The following is a 20782-nucleotide window of genomic DNA, read 5'->3' as shown; positions in this document are numbered from 1 at the left end:
CCCCATCATCTGCTACCCATTTATTCAGTTGTTACATTTAAGTACACATGTATAACATTATCAGAACTATTATCTAATACCCCTATGGGAAATAACTTTTATCAACTATAGTACTTATGCATAGTCCCTTTTGCCCTTAGTCTTACAGTGAAGTGTGTGTTTCACTTTGAGTGAAATTGTCTTACACATGTAGATTCTTTTTGTCACAGCCTGCATTCCATCCTAGTCCCCAACCACCTAGACGATATTTTTAAAATTTGCCTACTGTAAAGTTCACTCTTTGTACTGCAAAGTTCTATGGATTTTGACAAGTGCATTGTATCCTGTATTTACCATTTTGGTGTCATACAGAATAGTTTTACCACTTTAATAATAATAAAAAAATCACCTGTAATTCAGCTATAGGTATACCTCAGAGATATTGTGGGTTGGGTTCCAGACCACCACAATGAAGTGAGTACCACAGTAAAGTGAATTAAGTGAATTTTTTTGTTTCCCACTGCATATAAAAGTTATGTTTACACTACTCTGTCATCTATTAAGTGTCCAATAGCATTGTGTCTAAAGAAGAACAATGTATATACCTTGATTAAAAAATGCCTTATTGCTAAAAAATGCTAACCATCATCTGAGCTTTCAGTGAATCATAGTCTTTTTGTAGAGGGTCTTGTCTCAGTGTTAATGGCTGCTGACTGATCAGTGTGGCTATGACAATTTCTAAAATAAGACAGCAATGAAGTTTGCTACATTAACTCTTCCTGTTATGAATGATTTCTCTGTAGTATGTGATGCTGTTAGATAGCTATTTTTTAAAATGTTTATTTGTGGGGGGAGGGGCAGAGAGCGACAAGGGAGAGAGAGAATCCCAAGTAGGCTCTGTGCTGTCAACATAAAGCCCAATGTGGGCCCCAAACCCATGAACCATGAGATCATGACCTGAGCTAAAGTCAGACACTTAGCCAACTGAGCCACCTAGGTGCCCTTAGGTAGCTGTTTTATCCATAGTAGAACTTCTTTCAAAGTTAGAGTCAGTTTTATCAACTTAAGTTTATCAACTTTATCAACAAAGTTATGTCATATTCTAAATCCTTTGTTGTCATTTCGACAATCTTTGCAGCATCTTCAGGAGTTCAGAGAATCTATCTCAGTAAGCCACTTTATTGCGCTTCCGTTAGAAGCAGCTCCTCATCCATTCAAGTTATATCATGAGATTGCAGCAATTCAGTCACATCTTCAGGCTCCATTTCTTATTCTAGTTCTCTTGCTCTCTGCACCACATCTTTAGTTACTTCCTTCACTGAAGTCTTGAACCCCTCAGAGTCACCCATGAGGGTTGGAATCAACTTCTTTCAGACTCCTCCTGTTTAGGTTTCTATTTTGATTTCTTCCCATGAATCACAGATGCTCTTAATGGCGTCTAGAATAGTGATTCCTTTCCCAGAAGATTTTCAGTTTATTTTGTACAGCTCTAAAAGAGGAATCACTATGGCAGCTATAAACTTACAGAATGGATTTCTTTTTTTAAGTTTTTAAATTTATTTTGAGAGAAAGAGAGAGTGAGCAGGGGAGGCACAGAGGCGGGGGGGGGCGGGGGTGGGTGGGGGGGTGGGGTGGGGAGAAAATCCCATGCAAGCTCTGTGCTGAACTCACAAACTGTGATATCATGACATTTAAATGACTGAGCCACCCAGGTGCCCCACAAAATGGATTTCTTAAATGATAAGACTTGAAAGTTTAAATGACTCCTGATCTATGGATTGTGGAATAAATGGATGTTGGCTTAGCAGGCATGAAAACATTAATCTTACTATAGATCTCTGCTAGAGCTCTTGAGTGCCCAGGTGCATTGTCAATGGAACATGTTGAAAGCAATTTTTTTTTTCTGCATTATGTCTCAACAGTGGACTTAAAATATTCAGTAAATCATGTTACAAACAGTTTTGCTGTCATCCAGGCTTTGTTCATTTATAAAACACAAGCATAGTAGATTACATAATTCTTAAACTCTAGGATTTTTAGAGTGGTAAATGAACATTGGTTCCAACTTCAAGACTCCAGCTACATCAGCCCCTAACAAGATAGCCTGTCCCTTGAAGCTTTGAAGGCAGGCATTGACTTTTCCTGTCTAGCTATGAAAGTCCTAGCTATGAAAGTACCTAGATGGTATCTTCTTCCATTGTAAGGCTGTTTTGTCTGCATTGTTTAGTGTGGCCACCTTCATTAATGATCTCAGCTAGATATAGTGGATCACTTGTTGCTTCATCTTGCACTTTTATGTTACTCAAATGGCTTCCTCTCTTCTCTTTTTAAAAAATTTTATTTACATCCAAGTTAGGTAACATATAGTATAATAATGGTTTCAGGAGTAGAATTTAATGCTTCATCACTTACATATGTAACACTCAGTGCTCATCCCAACAAGTGCCCTCCTTAATGCCCATCACCTATTTAGCCCATCCCCCCTACCCCCCACCCAGCACCCCTCCAGAGACTCTCAGTTTGTTCTCTGTGTTTAGGAGTCTCTTGTGGTTTGCCTCCCTCTCTGTTTTTATCTTATTTTTCTTTCCCTTATACTCATCTCTTTTGTTTTCACTTTTTTTAATGTTTATTTTTGAGAGAGAGAGAGAGAGAGAGAGAGAGAGAGAGAGAGAGAGAGAGTATGAGTGGGGGAGGGGAGAGAGGGAGGGAGACACAGAATCCAAAACAAGCTCAAGGCTCCGAGAGGTCAGCATAGAGCCTGACGTGGGGCTCGACCCCACGAACTGACCCAAACTTACATACACACTGCACATCTTTATCCATTCATCAGTCAGTGGACATTTGGGCGCTTTTTCTATAATTTGGCTATCGTTAATAGTATTGCTACAAACATTGGGGTGTCTGTGCCCTTTGAATCAGCATTTTTGTATCTTTTGGATAAACACCTACTGGTGCTTGGTCATAGGGTAGCTTTATTTTTAATTTTTTGAGGAACCTCCATACTATTTTTCAGAGTGGCTGCACTAGTTTGCATTCCCACCCACAGTATAAAAGTGTTCCCCTTTCTCCGCATCCTTGCCAACATCTTTTGTTTCCTGAATTGTTAATTTTAGCCATTCTCACAAGTGTGAGGTGGTATCTCATTGTGGTTTTGATTTCTGTTTCCCTGATGATGAGTGATATTGAACATCTTTTCATGTGTCTGTTAGCCATCTGGATGTCTTCTTTGAAAAAGTGTTCATGTCTTTTGCCCATTCCTTCACTGGATTATTTGTTTTTGGGTGTTGAGTTTGATAAGTTCTTTATAAATTTTGGATACTAACCCTTTATATGAGAAGTCATTTGCAATTATCTTCTCCCATTCTGTCGGTGCCTTTTAGTTTTGTTGAATGTTCTTTTGCTGTGTTGAAGGTTTTTATAAACTTGATGAGGTCCCAATAGTTCATTTTTGCTTTTGTTTCCCTAGCTTCCAGAGACATGCCTAGTAAGAAGTTGCTGTGGTCGAGGTCAAAGGGGTTGTTGCCTGTTTTCTCCTCTAGGATTTTGATGGTTTCCTATCTTACATTTAGGTCTTTCGTTCATTTTTAGTTTGTTTTTGTGTATGGTGTAAGTTCATTCTCCTGCATGTCACTGTCCAGTTTTCCCAACACCATTTGCTGAAGAGGTTATCTTTTTTCCATTGGTTATTCTTTCCTGCTTTGTTGAAGATTAGTTGGCCATACGTTTGTGGGCCCATTTCTGGGTTCTCTGTTATTTCCTTGATTTGTGTGTCTGTTTTTTCACCAGTACCATACTGTCTTGATGATAACAGCTTTGTAATATAGCTTGAAGTCTGTAATTGTGATGCCTCCAGCTTTGGTTTTCTTTTTCAACAGGACTTTGGCCATTTAGGGCCTTTTGTTGGTTCCATACAAATTTTAGAATTGTTTGTTCTAGCTCTGTGAAGAATGCTGATGTTATTTTGATGGGGATTGCATCGAATGTGTAGATTGCTTTGGGTAGTATTGACATTTTAACAATATTTATTCTTTTGATCCATGAGCATGGAATATTTTTCCATTTCTTTGTGTCATCTTCAGTTTCTTTCATAAGCTTTCTATTGTTTTCATCATACATATCTTTTACCTCTTTGGTTAGGTATATTCCTAGGTATTTTATGGGTTTTGGTGCAATTGTAAATGGGATCGATTCCTTGATTTCTCTTTTTTTGCTGCTTCATTATTGGTGTATAGAAATGCAATTGATTTCTGTTAATTGATTTTATATCCTGCCACTTTGCTGAATTCATGTATCAGTTTTAGCAGTTTTTTGGTGGAGTCTTTCAGGTTTTCCATGTAGAGTATCATGTCATCTGCAGAGAGTGAAAGTTGACTTCTTCCTTGCTGATTTGGATACCTTTTATTTCTTTTTGTTGTCTGATTGCTGAGGCTAGGATTTCCAGCACTATGTTGAACAACAGTGGTGAGAGTGGACATCCCTGTCGTGTTCCTGACCTTAGGGGGAAAGCTCTCAGTTTTTCCCCATTGAGGATGATATTAGCTGTGAGTCTTTCGTATATGGCCTTTATGATGTTGAGGTATGTTCCTTCTATCCCTACTTTCTTGAGGGTTTTTATCAAGAAAGGATGCTGTATTTTGTTCAAATTGCTGCTTTTCTTAAACCTCGTGAACCTCTGCTAGCTTCAAGCTTTTTGTTTTGCAGCTTCCTCACCTCAGCCTTCATAGAATTGAAGAGAATTAGAAACTTGCTCTGGATTAGGCTTTGGCTTAAGCGAATGTTGTGGCTGGTTTGATCTATTCAGACCCACTTATACTTTCTCCATGTCAGTAATAAGGCTGTTTCACTCTCTTATCATTCGTGTGTTCACTGGAGTACCACTTTTAATTTCCTTCAAGAACTTTTCCTTTGTATTCACAACTTGGCTGTTTGGTGCAAGAGCCTAGCGCTCAGCCTATCTTGACTTCTGACATGCCTTCCTTACAAGCTTTATTATTTCTAGCTTTTGAGTTAAAGTGAGAGACATGGGATACTTTTTTTCATTTGAACACTTAGAGGCCATAATAAGGTTATTGACTGGTCTAATTTCAGTAGCATGTTGTCTCAGAAAATGGAGAGCCCTAAGGAGAGGGAGAGAGGTGGGGGAAATGGGTGGTCAGTGGAGCATCCAGAACACACACAAAATTTATTAAGTTTGTCATCTTATGTGGGTACAGTTTATGGCACCCCAAGGCAATTACAATGGTAGTATCAAAGGTCACTGAACATAGGTAATCATAACATATAATAATGAAAAAGTTTGAAATGTTGTGAGATTGATGGGGGGTGGGAGGGAGGGGAAGGTGGGTGATGGGTATTAAGGAGGGCACCTTTTGGGATGAGCACTGGGTGTTGTATGGAAACCAATCTGACAATAAATTTCATATATTGAAAAAAAATAAAAGTAAAAAACAAAAAAACAAAGATAGGAACAAAAAAAAAGAAAAAAAAAGAAATGTCGTGAGAATTACCAAAATGTGACACAGACATGAAGTGAGCAAGTGCTGTTGGAGAAAAGGTGCTTGATATTTCTTAGTGTAGGGTTGCCACAGAACTTCATTTTGTGAAAATCACAGTATCTGCAAAGGGCAGTAAAGCAAAGTGTAATAAAATGAGGTATGCCTGTATTCAGCTTGCAACCACAGATGCTACATTTGTTTTTCAAAAGTTGAATATTAGTTTAAATCATTATAGTAAATTACTCCTTTGTTCCTATTACTGTATTAACTCTTGGGGATGAGTCTAGAGGAGGAGATAGAAAAGAAAAACGATTACTCTTTTTATTTTTTTTTTAATTGGTATTTGAATTTTTTTTTAATCTTTATTTATTTTTGAGAGAGAGAGAGAGAGAGAGAGAGAGACAGAGTGCAAGCGGGGGAGGAACAGAGAGAGAGGGAGACACAGAATCCGAAGCAGGCTCCAGGCTCCGAGCTGTCAGCACAGAGCCTGACACAGGGCTCGAACCCACAAGCTGTGAGTTCATGACCTGACCCGAAGTCGGATGCTTAACTGACTGAGCCACCCAGGTGCCCCGGAAAAAGAGTACTCTTAAGAATATTTGGTCTTATGTGGAAAAATAATGTGAACATAAATGGAATACCTAGAAAATTAAATGGTTAGTACAAATTGGCAAGTGCTTTGGAGAACTAAGGAAATTAATTTAAGGAGAAGTCATTGAAGGCTGTGGTTGGGCAAAGGAGTTTATAGAAAAGATCTTGACCATGTATTTGAGGGAACTGCTAGGTTTGAATGGGTCAGGTACCTCGCATAACAAGATGAGTATTGATTTAACAGGTAGGAAAAACAAGCATTTTTTGGGAGCGAGCAGAATGTCTGCAGAAAACAATATTAAATAATTTGTAGAAGTAAATATATTTTGCAGATATTTCATAGAGAAATGATCATGTGAAATGTACATAGACCTATAAAAAATATTCTTCTGTTCTCCCTCTGCCCCTTCCTTCCCTAGTAATATTTACGATTTTAAAGTCAGAGAAGTTAACAAATAATGAAATTAAAAAAATTTTTTTTTAATGTTTTGTTTATTTTTGAGAGAGAGCAAGTGAGTGAGCATGAGCAGGGCAGGGGCAGAGAGAGAGAGGGAGTCACAGAATCTGAAGCAGGCTACATGCTCTGAGCTGTCAACACAGAGCCCGATGCGGGGCTCGAACCCACAGACCATGAGATCATGATGAGCCGAAGTCAGACGCTTAACTGACTGAGCCACCCAGGCGCCCCACAAATAATGAAATTTTAAGTAAAGAGTTTAGGATAAAAAATTGCTGACTTTTTCAGATTCTATTTTCCTTACTTTTTTCCTTTTTCTTTTTTTAGATGAGTTATCACCACCCTTTTCTGAACAACACAACAGGGAGCAAATTTTAATTGGCTTGGAAAAGTTTATTCAAAAAGAATATGATGGTATGTCATATGTTAAAAATTGATTGTTTTTGTTATTATAGCCACCCAATCAGAGTTTCGTTTATTTTAAAAGTGTTCATTGAATGTTATGGTTAGGTACTAAAACAGGTGCTGGGAATATAGTACCAATACAAAAGGTGAAACCTGCTTTCATAAAACTTATATTAAGAGGAGTAGACAGAGTCAACTAACAAACAGGTATACAATTTAATATCAGGAAATAATAAATGCTATTGAAGTACAGGAGTTGAAAGGATAGTGATGGAGTAGTTCTCTCTACTATTATGGTAGTTCTCTGATAAAGTCACATTTGAAGAGAGCCATGAATAATATGAGGGAGCAAGTTATATGAATGTCTAAGGAGAGAACATTCTAGAGAGAAAGAGTAGCAAGTACAAATACTCCAAGGTTGAATTATGTTTGGTATGCTTGAAGGCCATGCAGGAAGTCAGTGTGTCTGGAGTGGAGTTGTGAGGTAGACTGTAATAGAAAGATGAGGTCTGAGACGTAGTCTAGAGATTGAGTCATTAGGGCCTTATAGATGTTGGTAGAAGGACTTTGAATTTTGAGTGTCTAATGAGAAGCTTCTGGAAGGTTTTAACACTTAAGTGGTATGATCTGAGAGAATAGAGTATGGGTCCATAAGAATAGAAGCAAGTGGAACATTTAGAAAGCTGTTGTATACATTCAGATGAGACATAATAACATCTGAAAGAGTCAATGAAAGGGGGTCAAATTTAGGACATATTTTGAATGTAGAACTAATAAGACTTGCTGAAGCCTTACATGTTAGATACGAAGGAAAAAAAAGGTGTCAAGGACAGTTTCAAAGCTTTTACCTGAGTAGTTGGGTGGTACTGTTTAACTGAGATGGCAAAAATAGGAGAAGGAATAGGTTTTGGGCATGGGGATGAAGAATCGAGAGTTTTGTGGCCAAATATTTTAGGAAATGATAGAGTTGATTTATAATGGAATGAATGTATATTATGAAAGATCTGTTATATAAGATTACATTTTCCATTATATTTGCTAGTATATACAGTCCTGATCAAATCGAAGTCTGTTATATTTAGCTTATGCACATTTTTATTTGCTGATGAACATAGCTTCTTTCACGTCTCTCAGTTGCCATTGAAATTTCAAGTTGGACATCAGAACTGAATTGGACGATTAGGTTTTGAAAATGTAGAATTTGTTTTTTAACTGTGTAATCTACAGGAATTAATATGGAAAGATATCCAATCCAGTTAAGGTACAGCTTGTTTGAAGTGGTAGCTGTTACTGGCTGACACTAAATATGAAAGGATAATCCCATCATAATTTATATCAAATGGATTAATCACTCACTTTGGGAGGAGAATTAATTCTATGTACTTAGGTGATATTTGTAAAACTACTTGAATTGTGCCCTGAAAAAACTAGTTTACTAATTTCTAGGAGGTAAATCTCTAAATATTAAACTTTACTATTGGTAGTGTTGTGGAGAATGAAGAAAAGTGGATGAATTTATGAGTTAGTTACATTGAAAGCAGCTAATGGACTTGGTGATTGTTTGGATGTAGAAGCTGAGAGAGAGTGGTATTAAGAATAACACATATATTTCTGATGTGGGCAGTTGGGTAGATAAAAATACTATTTGCTGAGAATAGGGATTATAGGAGCAATAGTAGGTTTGAGGTAAAGTTGAAGGTTTAGTTTTGACTTGTTGAATTTATGATGTCTGTAGAAAAATGTAAACAGCAGTTAGAAACATGGGTTGTGGGAACTTGGGCAAAAGATCTGGGCTTTAGATGAATGTTTTGGAATTTCTCAGTATATCTGGCAATGGAAGGTAATTTAAGCTGTCAAAGTGGACAAGAGCATCTTGTGTTAGTCCATTAGTAGGTAATAAAAGACTTCTCTTTCCTACGAATTATAAAACTTTTGACTTTTGTTTTCCTTTACTTAGAAAAGGCCAGATTGTGCTTATTTGGCTCTTCTAAGAATGGATTTGGATTTCGTGATAGTGATCTGGATATTTGTATGACCCTGGAAGGCCATGAAAATGCAGAGGTAAGAGCTAGTGTCTGGAAAGGGATGTGGAAGTTTATTTTCTTCCAGTGGTGAATATATTTGAAATTATGTATGTAGTATTGATAAAAATATATGGTACCATTCTTTGTGTAAATATATCAGCAATTGTAGTATTTGAAATGTAAAAGCATTTAGCACTATCATTTTAGAAGACATTCAAATCTCTAAGTAAATTTACTGTTTCAATAATTTTATATCATGAAAACAATGTCACTGAGTTAAAAGTGCTTTGTATTGAATTTTTGGGAAAAGTTAATATACCATAGAGTTGTAGTTTTTTCCATTAGAACCAATGGGAAGCTGGTGCTACACTACGAGTGAACATTGATCTCACTTTCTGTCTTTTCATATCTCTTCCGTTAAGTGATATCTTTGTATCACTAAAGATAGAAAATAAAGGTGGGCATCTAATTTATAAGTAGGTTGTATTGTACAAGTTAATTAGAATTTTTGAGCAATTAGAAGACATTTTTTTCCATAAAGCATTATTATAAATGTTGCATTCTAGGATAGCTTTTAGTAAAGAAACGCATTTTGGGTGGGAAGGGGAACTAACAGTTATTGAGGCCTCATTTCATTCTTAAAACCACCTTCGAGGTAGATAATTTCCCCCATTTTACAGATGAGGAAACTGAGGCTTTGAGAGATATACTGACTTGCCCAAGTTCACACAGCTAGTAAATGTTCGAGCCGGGATTCGTACCCAGGTCTGTCTGACTCCACAGTTCATGCTCTTTCCATTGTATCTCACTGCTTCTCTGTAATTTATTTAACCCATAATGTAGCTGAAATTTAGTACTAATAGTACTGTAGAACCTAATCACTACTTTTGGAATTTCACTGTGAGATGCCAGGAGCAGACCTTCCCCCAGAGCAGTCTCAGCAGTGAGAGTGGGTACTTGTGCTTTCTTTCTTCGTGTATCAGCCTTCAGTAGTGGGAACAAGATTGTCCAAGCTCCACTAAAGAAAGGGACTGATTGGACAGGGAAGTATCCCAGGCCTTCCTAGCAGCCACTAAAAAGGAGGGGATCCCTATAGTTGCTTATTCCTTTAGGAACATAGCTGTTGGAATTTATGTTTCAAGATCAGGGACTGCTTGCAAGATTGGGGTGTGGCCAAGCTTCTGGCATCTGTAGTGGTGTCAGTATAGAGTGTTATTATAAAAGAATTCAGAATCATGTACTGTGGGTTTCTGAAAATTTTTTCAAAAGGTGGCTTTTAAATTGTTAGAATCAGAGTAAAGATGGCAGAACCATAGTAAAGATGGCAGAGTAAACATGTCTGGTTGATCCTTATTTCTGGCCCTTAGAAACTGCTTCTAGTATTAACATCTTACTCTTTTTTTTCCTTTTAATTAGTTAATTCTTTTTAGGGAGAGAGAGAGAACGTGCATTTGTGTGCATGTGAGTAGGGGAGGGGCAGGAAGGAAAGGGAGAGAGAGATTCTTAAGCAGGCTCCATGCCCAGTGCAGAGGCTGATGCAGGGCTCTGTCTCATGACTGTGAGATCATGACCTGAGCTGAAATAAGAAGTTGATGCTTAACCAGTTGAGCCACCCAGGTGCTCCTTAATATCTTATTCTTTAAAAAATGGAAAAGTTGTAAATGTTTTAGTTCTCCTTAACTAACTTCTGCTCGGTGCCATCTACTTGGAAGTAGGCTTCCCCTCTCCATTTTGAAGAGCAAGAATTGAGGGAGTAGGAAATGATTTTACCCAGGGAAGAGGTTAGGGTTTAGATACCTTCTATGTAAAATTTAATAATCAGACTCTAGTCACTAAGGGTTTGTCTGTTATATATATAATCTGTGCCATTAACATTGGAAAGTTGAAACAATAAAAAAGATTAAATTTGCTTCTAGATGAGCCATAGTTGAAACTTATAATTTAGCATAAATTATATCCTTACATAATAAAGAGAAAAATTATCTCTTATTTTATTATGTGTTAATTAGTAACTAAAGGTTCCCTTGAAATCCTCAGGTTAAGTTGTAATAGTTTCTGGTCTCTTATAGCTAAAAAGAGCACGTTAGGGATAAACAAAAGTGATTTCAGTAGAAAGTGTGGGCACTGATGTATATACCATTCAACTTAATCCATTTAATTTATAATACCATTATCTCCCTATTCCTTGTATCACGGTTATTGTCACATTTCAACTCTGCTGTCCCTGGTTTTAAAAAAATCAATATATTTCAATTTGTGGGGGTAAGAATTTTCTTGAAAAAGTAGATTGTGTAATAATTGGATTACTTTTCTTTTCCTCATCAACATAGTAATAATAATAATAATAATAATAATAATAGCTCACAGACTTAAAGTGCTTATTTTGTGCCAAGCATGCTGCTGAATGCTTTCATACATGTCTCGTGTAATTCTTCCAACTACTTGGTAGGGTAGACATTTCTCATTATCTTGATTTTATAGTATTAGGCTCCGAGGGTTAAGGATTCACAGTCACACAGCTAGTTAATACTTAGTTGAAGATTGTTTGTCTAAATTCAGAGCCTATGTTCTTAATCACTGTACTGTTTTACCTTCACCATATCCATCCTTAGTTACATATTCACATATTTGAAAACAGTATTCTCTTGTCTTTGTGCTTCTCACACTTTAATGTGGATGTGAATTACCTGGGAATCTTGTTAAAATGCAGATTATGATTCACTAGATTGGGGTGGGGCCTGAGATTCTGTCTTTCTGTCAAGTTTCCAGACGATGCTGATACTGCAGGTCTATAGACCACATACTTTGAGTAGCAAGGGTATATTTGTGTACCCTTACACATATATAAGTAGAGCTTATAGCTAGCTGGAGATTTGAAATGCTAGTATTAAATGCTTCATTACAGTAGAATTTGCACAAGGCCAAATTGAGTTAGACAAACTTTATTATTTGTTTCTTTTGTTTTTTAGAAATTAAACTGTAAGGAAATAATTGAAAATTTGGCAAAAATTCTTAAGAGACATCCAGGTATGAATTTAAATTATAGCTTTAAAACAACAAAATATTTTTTATCTTTATGAAAATTATTTAACTTAATGAAATTTTTGTGTTTGTCTTAAATCAGGTTTAAGAAACATTTTGCCTATAACTACTGCCAAAGTGCCTATAGTAAAATTTGAACATAGACGAAGTGGTTTAGAAGGCGATATCAGTTTGTATAATACATTGGTGAGTTTCTCTTTCTGTATAGACCCAGGTATTTGTTATTTTAAAAGTTTACAGATCACTGACCATTTATGTTTAGATGTTTCAAATGTATTTTAAGACAAAAATATTTTTATGAATCGTCTTGATATTTCCTTCACATTGAAGATTAGTTTTTGATTCATTTATAGGTGTTTTAAGTTTTACAATTATATATTTTATTTGGATTGTATTATATCTTTTTATCTGATTTCTGAGTTTAATTTTAATAAATTTGAAATGCTTTCCAATATGTAATTATTTTTCAGGCTCAACATAACACAAGAATGCTAGCTACTTATGCAGCTATTGATCCTAGAGTACAATACTTGGGATATACTATGAAAGTGTTTGCAAAGGTATTTATTAAATAGTTAATGATCTGCTTTGTTATAATACTCATGATAGTTAAGATGATATATATGGATGTCAGACTTGTGGCAAACATCTTCTCAGTTTTACTTGGCTGAGCTTTTATTTTATTATTATTTTTAATGTGTACTTGTTTTTAAAGCTTATTTTTTTATTTTGTTTAAGAGAGTGTGAGTGAGTGGGGGAGGGGCAGAGAGAGGGAGAGAGAGAATCCCAAGCAGGCTCCATGGTGTCCGTGTAATGCAGAGCCCAATGTGGGGCTCAGTTCCACAAACCATGAATTCATGACCTGAGCCAAAATCAAGAGGTGGATGCTTAACCAACTGAGCACCCAGATGCCCCTGTTTATTTGTTTTGAGAGAGAGAGGGCATGTGCACGTGCTGACACTTGTGTGTAGCAAGGTAGGGACAGAGAAGAAGAGAGAATCCCAAGCAGGCTTCACACTGTCAGCACAGAGCCAGATGCAGGGCTCGAATTCATGACTGAGATCATGACCTAAGCTGAAATCAAGAGTTGGATGCCCAACCAACAGAGCCACTCAGGTGCCTCATTACTTATCTGAGCTTTTAAAGGGAAGCACTCTATTAAATGGTTTAAATTTATACCTGTTAGAGTAGGGTGAGTCTTCTTAGTTTTTTCCTGTGTGTGCTTTATTCCTATGTGCAACACTTTCGTAAATTTCTCAGTGGAGTAAAGATTTTCAGCCCCAGGTCTGGGAGTTGGCATATCATACTGAGTTAGGTAAGAATCTCTGAGTTAGGAAATCTGAGATTTGGGTCTAGTCATAAAGTTTTCTAAGAAAACAAAACAATAAAATGCTGTGTTTCTTCTGTTATAACACTTATAAACTGAATTCTGTTTTCTTGTTTTTCACTAAGAGTGTAAACTCTATGAAGATGGAGACCTGTATCCCCAGTTTAGCGTACCTGCTTTGTGGTAGCTATTCAGTAAACAGTTAATTTTGTGAATGTGTTGGTGGAAGACTTCTAGTAGTGGAGTGAGTTGGTCACATTTTCATTTAGTAAAATCCACTCTTCCAGCAGGAAGACATATTTGTTTAGATATTCCTTTAGCATGTCTGTGGACAGAGGTCATCTTAGAAAAGAATGATGGAATGCCTGGGTGGCTTAGTTAAGCATCTGACTTCGGCTCAGGTCATGATCTCACAGTTTGTGTGTTTGAGCCCCACATCGGGCTCTGTGCAGATAGTTCAGAGCCTGGAGTCTGCTTCAGATTCTGTGCCTCCCTCTCTCTCTGCCCCTCCTCTGCTGGCACTCTTTCTCTCTCAAAAATAAATAAACATTTAAAACAATTTTAAAAAAAGAAAAGAATGGCATTCAGACACATTCTCAAATCGTATTTGATATGGCTACTTCTGGATTCACCTCACAGAATAATTTTAGCATGACCATTTGCAACTACATGGATGGAACTGGAGGGTATTATGCTAAGTGAAATTAGAGAAAGACAAAAGTCATATGACTTCAATCATATGAGGACTTTAAGAGACAAAATAGATGAACATAAGGGAAGGGAAACAAAAATATAAAAACAGGGAGGGACAAAACAGAAGAGACTCATAAATATGGAGAACAAACTGAGGGTTATGGGAGAGGTTGTGGGAGGGGGGGATGGGCTAAATGGGTAAGGGGCACTAAGGAATCTACTCCTGAAATCATTGTTGCACTATATGCTAAATAACTTGGATGTAAATTTTAAAAAATAAAAAATAAAACAAGTTAAAATTTAAAAAAAGTAATTTTAGCGTGATGGGTCTGTACTCTTGTGGAGTTGTGGCAATGAAACTTAAAAGTGTTTCATATCAGAAATCATTCCTCTCCCTTTATATGTCAGCTAAAGTCTTAGTGGAAGTCTCTGAGGATTCTTTCATGATATTTTTCAATTAAAAATTTTGTTTTGAGGGGCGCCTGGGTGGCACAGTCGGTTAAGCGTCCGACTTCAGCCAGGTCATGATCTCGCAGTCTGTGAGTTCGAGCCCCGCATCAGGCTCTGGGCTGATGGCTCGGAGCCTGGAGCCTGTTTCCGATTCTGTGTCTCCCTCTCTCTCTGCCCCTCCCCTGTTCATGCTCTGTCTCTCTCTGTCCCAAAAATAAATAAAAAACGTTGAAAAAAAAATTAAAAAAAAAATTTTTGTTTTGAATAGTCAACTTATTCATGTGGTTTTGAATTTAAAAGGTCTAAAGGGATTTCTGCTGGAAAATCTCTTGTCCACACCTGTCTCCTAGCAAAAGTTCCTCTGTGCCTTCCCAGAAATATGTCAGTATAAGCAAATACATAAATTTCTTATCTCCTTTTTATTACAGGTATAAATATACTGAAAACATTGTTTTGTATTTTGCTTTTCTCACTGAATAATAGATAGAAATTATTTTCTATTAGTATACTAGAGCTTTTTTGTTCCTTTTTTTCTTCTTTGTTCTTTTTTAATGGTGACACCCTGTTCCATAGTGTAGTCATCAGTTTTTTAAAACCTGTGCCCCACTGATGAGTCTTGTTTCTATTTTTTTGCTGTTAAAATAGTGCTATAATAAAAAAATTTTTTTAAGTTATTTCACATGTTTTTTGGTGTTTTTGCAGGATAAATTCTTAGAACAGAATTGCTAGGTTAAGTAGGATATACTTTTGTAATTTTGATATAGCCAAATTATTCTTCATAGATTTTATGCTAATTTATACTGCCATCTGTAATGTACGAGAGTGCCTGTTTGCCCATCCTCATAATAGTTTGTTGTCAACTTTTGGATATTTGACATTTTGACGGGTTAAAAAAATAGCGTCTTCATGTAGTCAGTACTCCTGCATGGAATAAGATTTCTGAAGTTTTATTTTCAATAATATTTCTGTTTCTTTAGCGATGTGACATTGGAGATGCTTCCAGGGGAAGTTTATCTTCATATGCTTATATCCTTATGGTGCTGTACTTTCTGCAGCAGAGAAAACCACCTGTTATCCCAGTTCTACAAGAGGTAGGTTTTTAAAGTGTAAAGGAGTTTCTTGTGAAAATTGATCTACGCATAGTAGATCTTGTGTAGTTTATGAGATCATGAAGGAATTTTTCCAGCATGGAGAATTCTGAGTTTTCTTCTTCCTTTAATGTTATAATCATATAATGAACTTTTTTGCAAAATTCATTATGGGAGAATATAGACTACCAAAAGAATAATAGATGAACAGAACTATTAAATATCTTTTACAACAGTTTTGTATTTCACAGTATTAGAGTATTGCAGATGATTATGGAAGTCTTGTAGCCATCGATGAACTCATACATTATATCATCTCAGATGCAAATATAAAGTTTCTTCTCTCCATAGTATTCTCCCTTCCCCTGCCTGGCAATGAGGTTTGGTATATTCTTGTGTATACTTTGGTCAACTTTGTGAATTTTTGTTGAGAGAAAACCCAAGGAAATTCTTCCTCATCTCTGTAAGGGTACGTTAATTGCAGTAAGTGTAAGAGTGTACATCAGAAGAAACAGATTGTACTCCTTTTCATTCAGATTTGGTGACTTAAGGATTCTCTTTTTGTAGCCAATTTATACTCTGTTATAGATTTAAGGGATTTCTTAATCATCTGTCTTTTCCTCCTCACTCTTGGCACAATGTGTATTTGCAAGCATTAGGGAGAATCCAGTTCTAATTTTTTAGGAAAGTGTTTATTTTCACATAAAGAGAAGAATCAGAATTGCTTGGCAGTTCACATATTCTGACTTCACATAAACCGATAGTCATGGCAGAAAAGAAAATCACACAATAAGCAAGCCAAATGGTGAATGTCAGATAGCCCTAGTAAATTTTAAAAAGTTCTAATGAATGTCATGTGCTTATAGCAGCATTTCCTTGCCCCTTTTTAAGATAACAATGGAAAGGAATCAAAAATTTCAAATATCCTTTCTTGGCAGAAAATTTTAAGTTGCTTAATCTATGTTGAATGATGTGGTTTTTGACAAGGTTGTTCACAGTAGGATGCTTAAAATTTATCATGAATTAATGAGGCCTGACAAGGCCAAGATCATTCTCTGTATTAGTCCATTGTTAACGGCTTTAAATTTGGGGATCTTAAATGCATTATTGCCCAGGAATACCATAGCAGCCATTTACTATGATTTGCTATGACTTCGACAGAATACCATGACTAAAATGGAACACAAAATTTGTTTTCATGGTAGTTTGTCTATGTTCTGTAATTACATTACCCATGAATGAGATACCACTAAGGTAGCACTATATAATGGAAAGAGCAGGCGCATGATTTTGGAGCCAGAGATACCTGATCTGAATCCTAATTCTGACATTGTGGCTTTCAAAAAGTTGCCTAACGGCCACTAGTCTGAGTTTCATCAACAGTAATAATGTAGTAGTATTATTTCAGTATTGATATAAGGTACAGAGAAATCGGATGCTTTTGCATATAGTGGGTGCTAAATGTTTTAACATGCTAAATGTTTTATTATCATCATCATCATTTTTTTAATGATTTTTAAATATTATTACTGGGAAAATGTAGGCAGGACTATAGTAGCCAACTTCAAGAACTCTCCCATTATCTGCATAACAGTGCTTGATGAAATGAGAGGCAGTCCATGGAATGTTTTCCATCATAATGAGCTCTGATTGTGGGGGGCTTTGTGATACATATGAACTGATGATATATGGATTTTGCTTCTGGCATTTTTGCTTGTCATATGGGACCCCATTGTCCATTCTTGGCATCATTTAAGTATTGGTCATTGGCATCGATCAACTTTTAAGGGTAAGGATATGTTTAATGAAGATGATGATCTTTGACTCCATTTGTAATTGAACCTAGACTTGAAGTGACTGGGTATAAGTAATGTTCTGCTAAGTGTATTTTTCATGGTTAACAGTACAAAGTTATGTAGGTCAAAAGGAGCTTTCCTAAGAGAATGGTTTTGCTGTATTCTAGAAAATCATCGTAAGTAAAGTACATTTTCATATAAAAATGCTAAAAAAGAATTAGGGAGTGTTTTCACACTTGATACTATGAACCACTATGTTTTCTTAGCTTATATCAGCTTAAAAATTGCCATTGAATGGATGAATCTTGAGGGCAGTATGTTAAGTAAGATAAAACAGTTGGAGAAATATTGTGTGATTCCACTTATGTGAGGTAGTCAAATCCAAAGAGATGGAAAGTGGAATGGTGGTTTTCAGGGGCTAGGAGAGAAAGAGGGAATTATTGTTTAATAGTTTCAGTGTTTCATTTCTTTTCAGTGTTTCATGAAAAGAATTCTGTGGATGGATGATGGTGATGGTGTACAACAATGTGAGTGTGCTTAATGCCACTGAACTGTACACTTATAAAATTTATATCATAATCATTTGTTATGTGTATTTGTTATGTGTACACATAACATATCATTATGTTATGTGTAAAAAAATTGCAATTTAAATATAGCAGTAGAGGGGCACCTGGGTGGCTCAGTTGGTTAAGCATCCGACTTTGGCTCAGGTCATGATCTCATGGCCGGTGAGTTTGAATCCCCACGTCGGGCTCTGTGCTGGCAGCTCAGAGCCTGGAACCTGCTTTGGAATCTGTGTCTCCCTCTTTCTCTACCCCTTCCCTGCTCGTTCTCTCGTTCTCTCTCTCTCTCTCTCTCTCTCTGTCTCTCAAACAAAAATTAAATATAGCAGTAGATACTAAAATACTACAATTAAATATAAAAGTAAATATGGAAAACATACAGGGTCACTCCTTGTACAAATATGATTGAGATGTGTCATGGAGTTTTAGAGGGAGTACTGAAGAAAATGATGGTGTTGAGAGAGAGAAGGAGAAGAGAGAAATGGAAAGAGTAAGTGTGTGCGTGTGTAAGAGAAAGGGAGGATAGAATTAATGCTTTTTCTAAGGGCTGAAAGAGTGGAAAGTTAGAAAATGAAATATGAGAGCTCATAAAAAAAAATTGGCAAATCAGTGATTAAACACCTTCCAAGGCCCACTCCCCAGGGTCCACTTCCTGTGTTAATCAGCCACCATAGTTGAGTTTGGATCACAGTGGTTACTCAGAAATAAGAATTATATCAAAAAGAATCAAGGTCTAAAGTGATAGCTTGTATTATTTTTCATGTAATATCTATAATAGTATCCATAAGGGTAAAATAATCTATAAGGGTAAAATATTACACTTTGGCTCCTTTGAATCCTTCATTTCTTTTTTCAGGGCAAGATCCCATATCTTTTGTTTTAGATATCAATATCTGTAATTGCCAGGCTCTCCGTTGTTTGTTTTATGAAGTGTCAGAATTTATGGTAGATAAGTGGTAACTGTATTTAAGTTACATATAAATAAAAAGCAACTTATTAGCTTAAGTTTCTGGAAACTTGATCACTTTATGAACATGCTTTCAGAGTAAATATATTCATTCAACAAACATGTATTAAGTATTCTCTATATGGCAGGCTGTGATGAGGTAGGAATTTTGGCTCCAGTGGAAAGTTACAGTTTTTGCCTACAAGGAACATAAAGCTGAGAGTGAGATTAGATGGGCCAGACATGTTAATTTTGTAAATCACTGTACCATCTAAAATGGAAGGGGTGATGAGGGAGGACCACCTTATCTGATGGTTTTGAAGTATTTTCTGGTAAGCTCTGGGGACTCATTAGTGTACATGTGAGAAGTGAGATAAGGAAAAATGGGGTATGTTTCCTGTACTCAGGCTTCTATCAGAGTACCTCTGCTTTTTATCTGTTTTACCTATTAAGCTTCCAGGAAGGTTGCATTTTAGGAGAAGTTTCTACAGCTTAAGAGGAAAAGAAAAAAGGAAACAACTGACCTAATTAATCTAATATCTCATTTTCATTGAGAATACCTAAGGGTTTAAGAGGATAATTGTCTTATCCGGAATCACTACTTGGCAGGACTAAGACTAGAAATGAAGTCTGCTGACTGTGAACCTGTTGCAACTTTCTACTTTATTGCATCTTTTTTAAAAAAAAAATCTCATGGGATACTTTTCTTCTAGTAAAGTAGCATTACTCACCGCCCCCTTCCTCTCCTTGGTCGGGACAGTGAATTATTATGCATAATTAATCATGAAGCTTTTGTGGGCACATGGGTGGCTCAGTCAGTTAAGTGTTGGACCCTTTGTTTCAGCTCAGGTCATGATCTCACAGTTTGTGAGTTCAAGCGCTGCATCAGGCTCTGTGCTGGCAGTGTGGAGCCTGTTTGGGATTCTCTGTCTCCCTCTCTGTCTCTGCCCCTCCCCTACTTGTGCTGTCTCTGTCTGTCTCAAAAATAAAATAAAGCCTTAAAAAAAAACATGTTTAAAAAAAATATCAGGGGCACCTGGGTGGCTCAGTCAGTTGGGCGTCCGACTTAGGCTCAGGTCATGATCTTGTGGTTTGTGGGTTCAAACCCCACATTGGGCTCTGTGCTGACAGCTCAGAGCCTGGAGCCTGCTTCGGATTCTGTGTTTCCCTCTGTCTCTGTCCCTCCCCCACTCATGCTCCGTTTCTTTCTGTCTCAGAAATAAATAAACATAAAAAAATTTTTTTTATCATGAAGATTTTACAATTTTTATGAAGATGTCAGGGAAATCTACCTAATTTTCTCTCTAAAGAAATCAATGTCCAGGGACTTTTCAGCTTCATCTGACACAGATAACTGATTAAAAGTACTAGACCCCTTCCCCAAAACAATCAGTTCCATTGATTTCTTTTGGGTGTACATATCAATATGTGTTTCTGCATCTATGATCCTTTGATGAAAATTCGGTTTTCATTGTTTTTTTCTTTAGTTTTACTTCCTTATTTTTCGGCTGGATGTGTTTGGACAGGCCAAATAGATAACATCAAATGTGTCAATTTGGAGAGTCTCACGCTTTGACCTTCCAGATACATTTTATTCATTAATAACTTGGCATCAAATTATACTATCCTGACATGTTCCTTTTGGAAGAAGTATTTCAATGTGTCTTTTATAGCTACATTCTGAAATGATTTGAGAATACTTAGGCTTTTGGGTTGGATGACTTGAAATCTGAAAATAAAATTGTTTTTGCAGATCTTTGATGGAAAACAGATTCCACAGCGAATGGTTGATGGATGGAATGCATTTTTCTTTGATAAAACAGAAGAGCTGGTAATTTTTTCATAACCTTTATGTTACAGAATGCTCACTGATACATGTTAGGATTTGAATAATTTAATAATTTTACTTGGTGTCCATATTTT

At 36.4% G+C, this 20782-nt stretch overlaps 1 protein-coding gene across 15 annotated transcripts in view; it reads left to right on the top strand.

Moving 5' to 3' along the window:
- TUT4 (terminal uridylyl transferase 4) overlaps nt 1-20782 on the top strand; it is a 134996-nt gene that overhangs the window by 92946 nt on the left and 21268 nt on the right. For all 15 annotated transcript variants that reach the window (XM_042997163.1, XM_042997161.1, XM_042997162.1 and 12 more), the window contains 7 exons: nt 6850-6936; nt 8885-8988; nt 11921-11978; nt 12076-12179; nt 12464-12553; nt 15441-15554; nt 20613-20690. In XM_042997163.1, coding sequence (XP_042853097.1) covers nt 6850-6936; nt 8885-8988; nt 11921-11978; nt 12076-12179; nt 12464-12553; nt 15441-15554; nt 20613-20690 — 635 coding nt within the window. The remainder of the gene's footprint in view (nt 1-6849; nt 6937-8884; nt 8989-11920; nt 11979-12075; nt 12180-12463; nt 12554-15440; nt 15555-20612; nt 20691-20782) is intronic.

Source organism: Panthera tigris, chromosome C1, assembly GCF_018350195.1.
Source record: "Panthera tigris isolate Pti1 chromosome C1, P.tigris_Pti1_mat1.1, whole genome shotgun sequence".
Classification (NCBI taxonomy): domain Eukaryota; kingdom Metazoa; phylum Chordata; class Mammalia; order Carnivora; family Felidae; genus Panthera; species Panthera tigris.
Note: the sequence above shows the minus strand (reverse complement) of the source record. Positions and strands in the feature narration are given on the sequence as shown.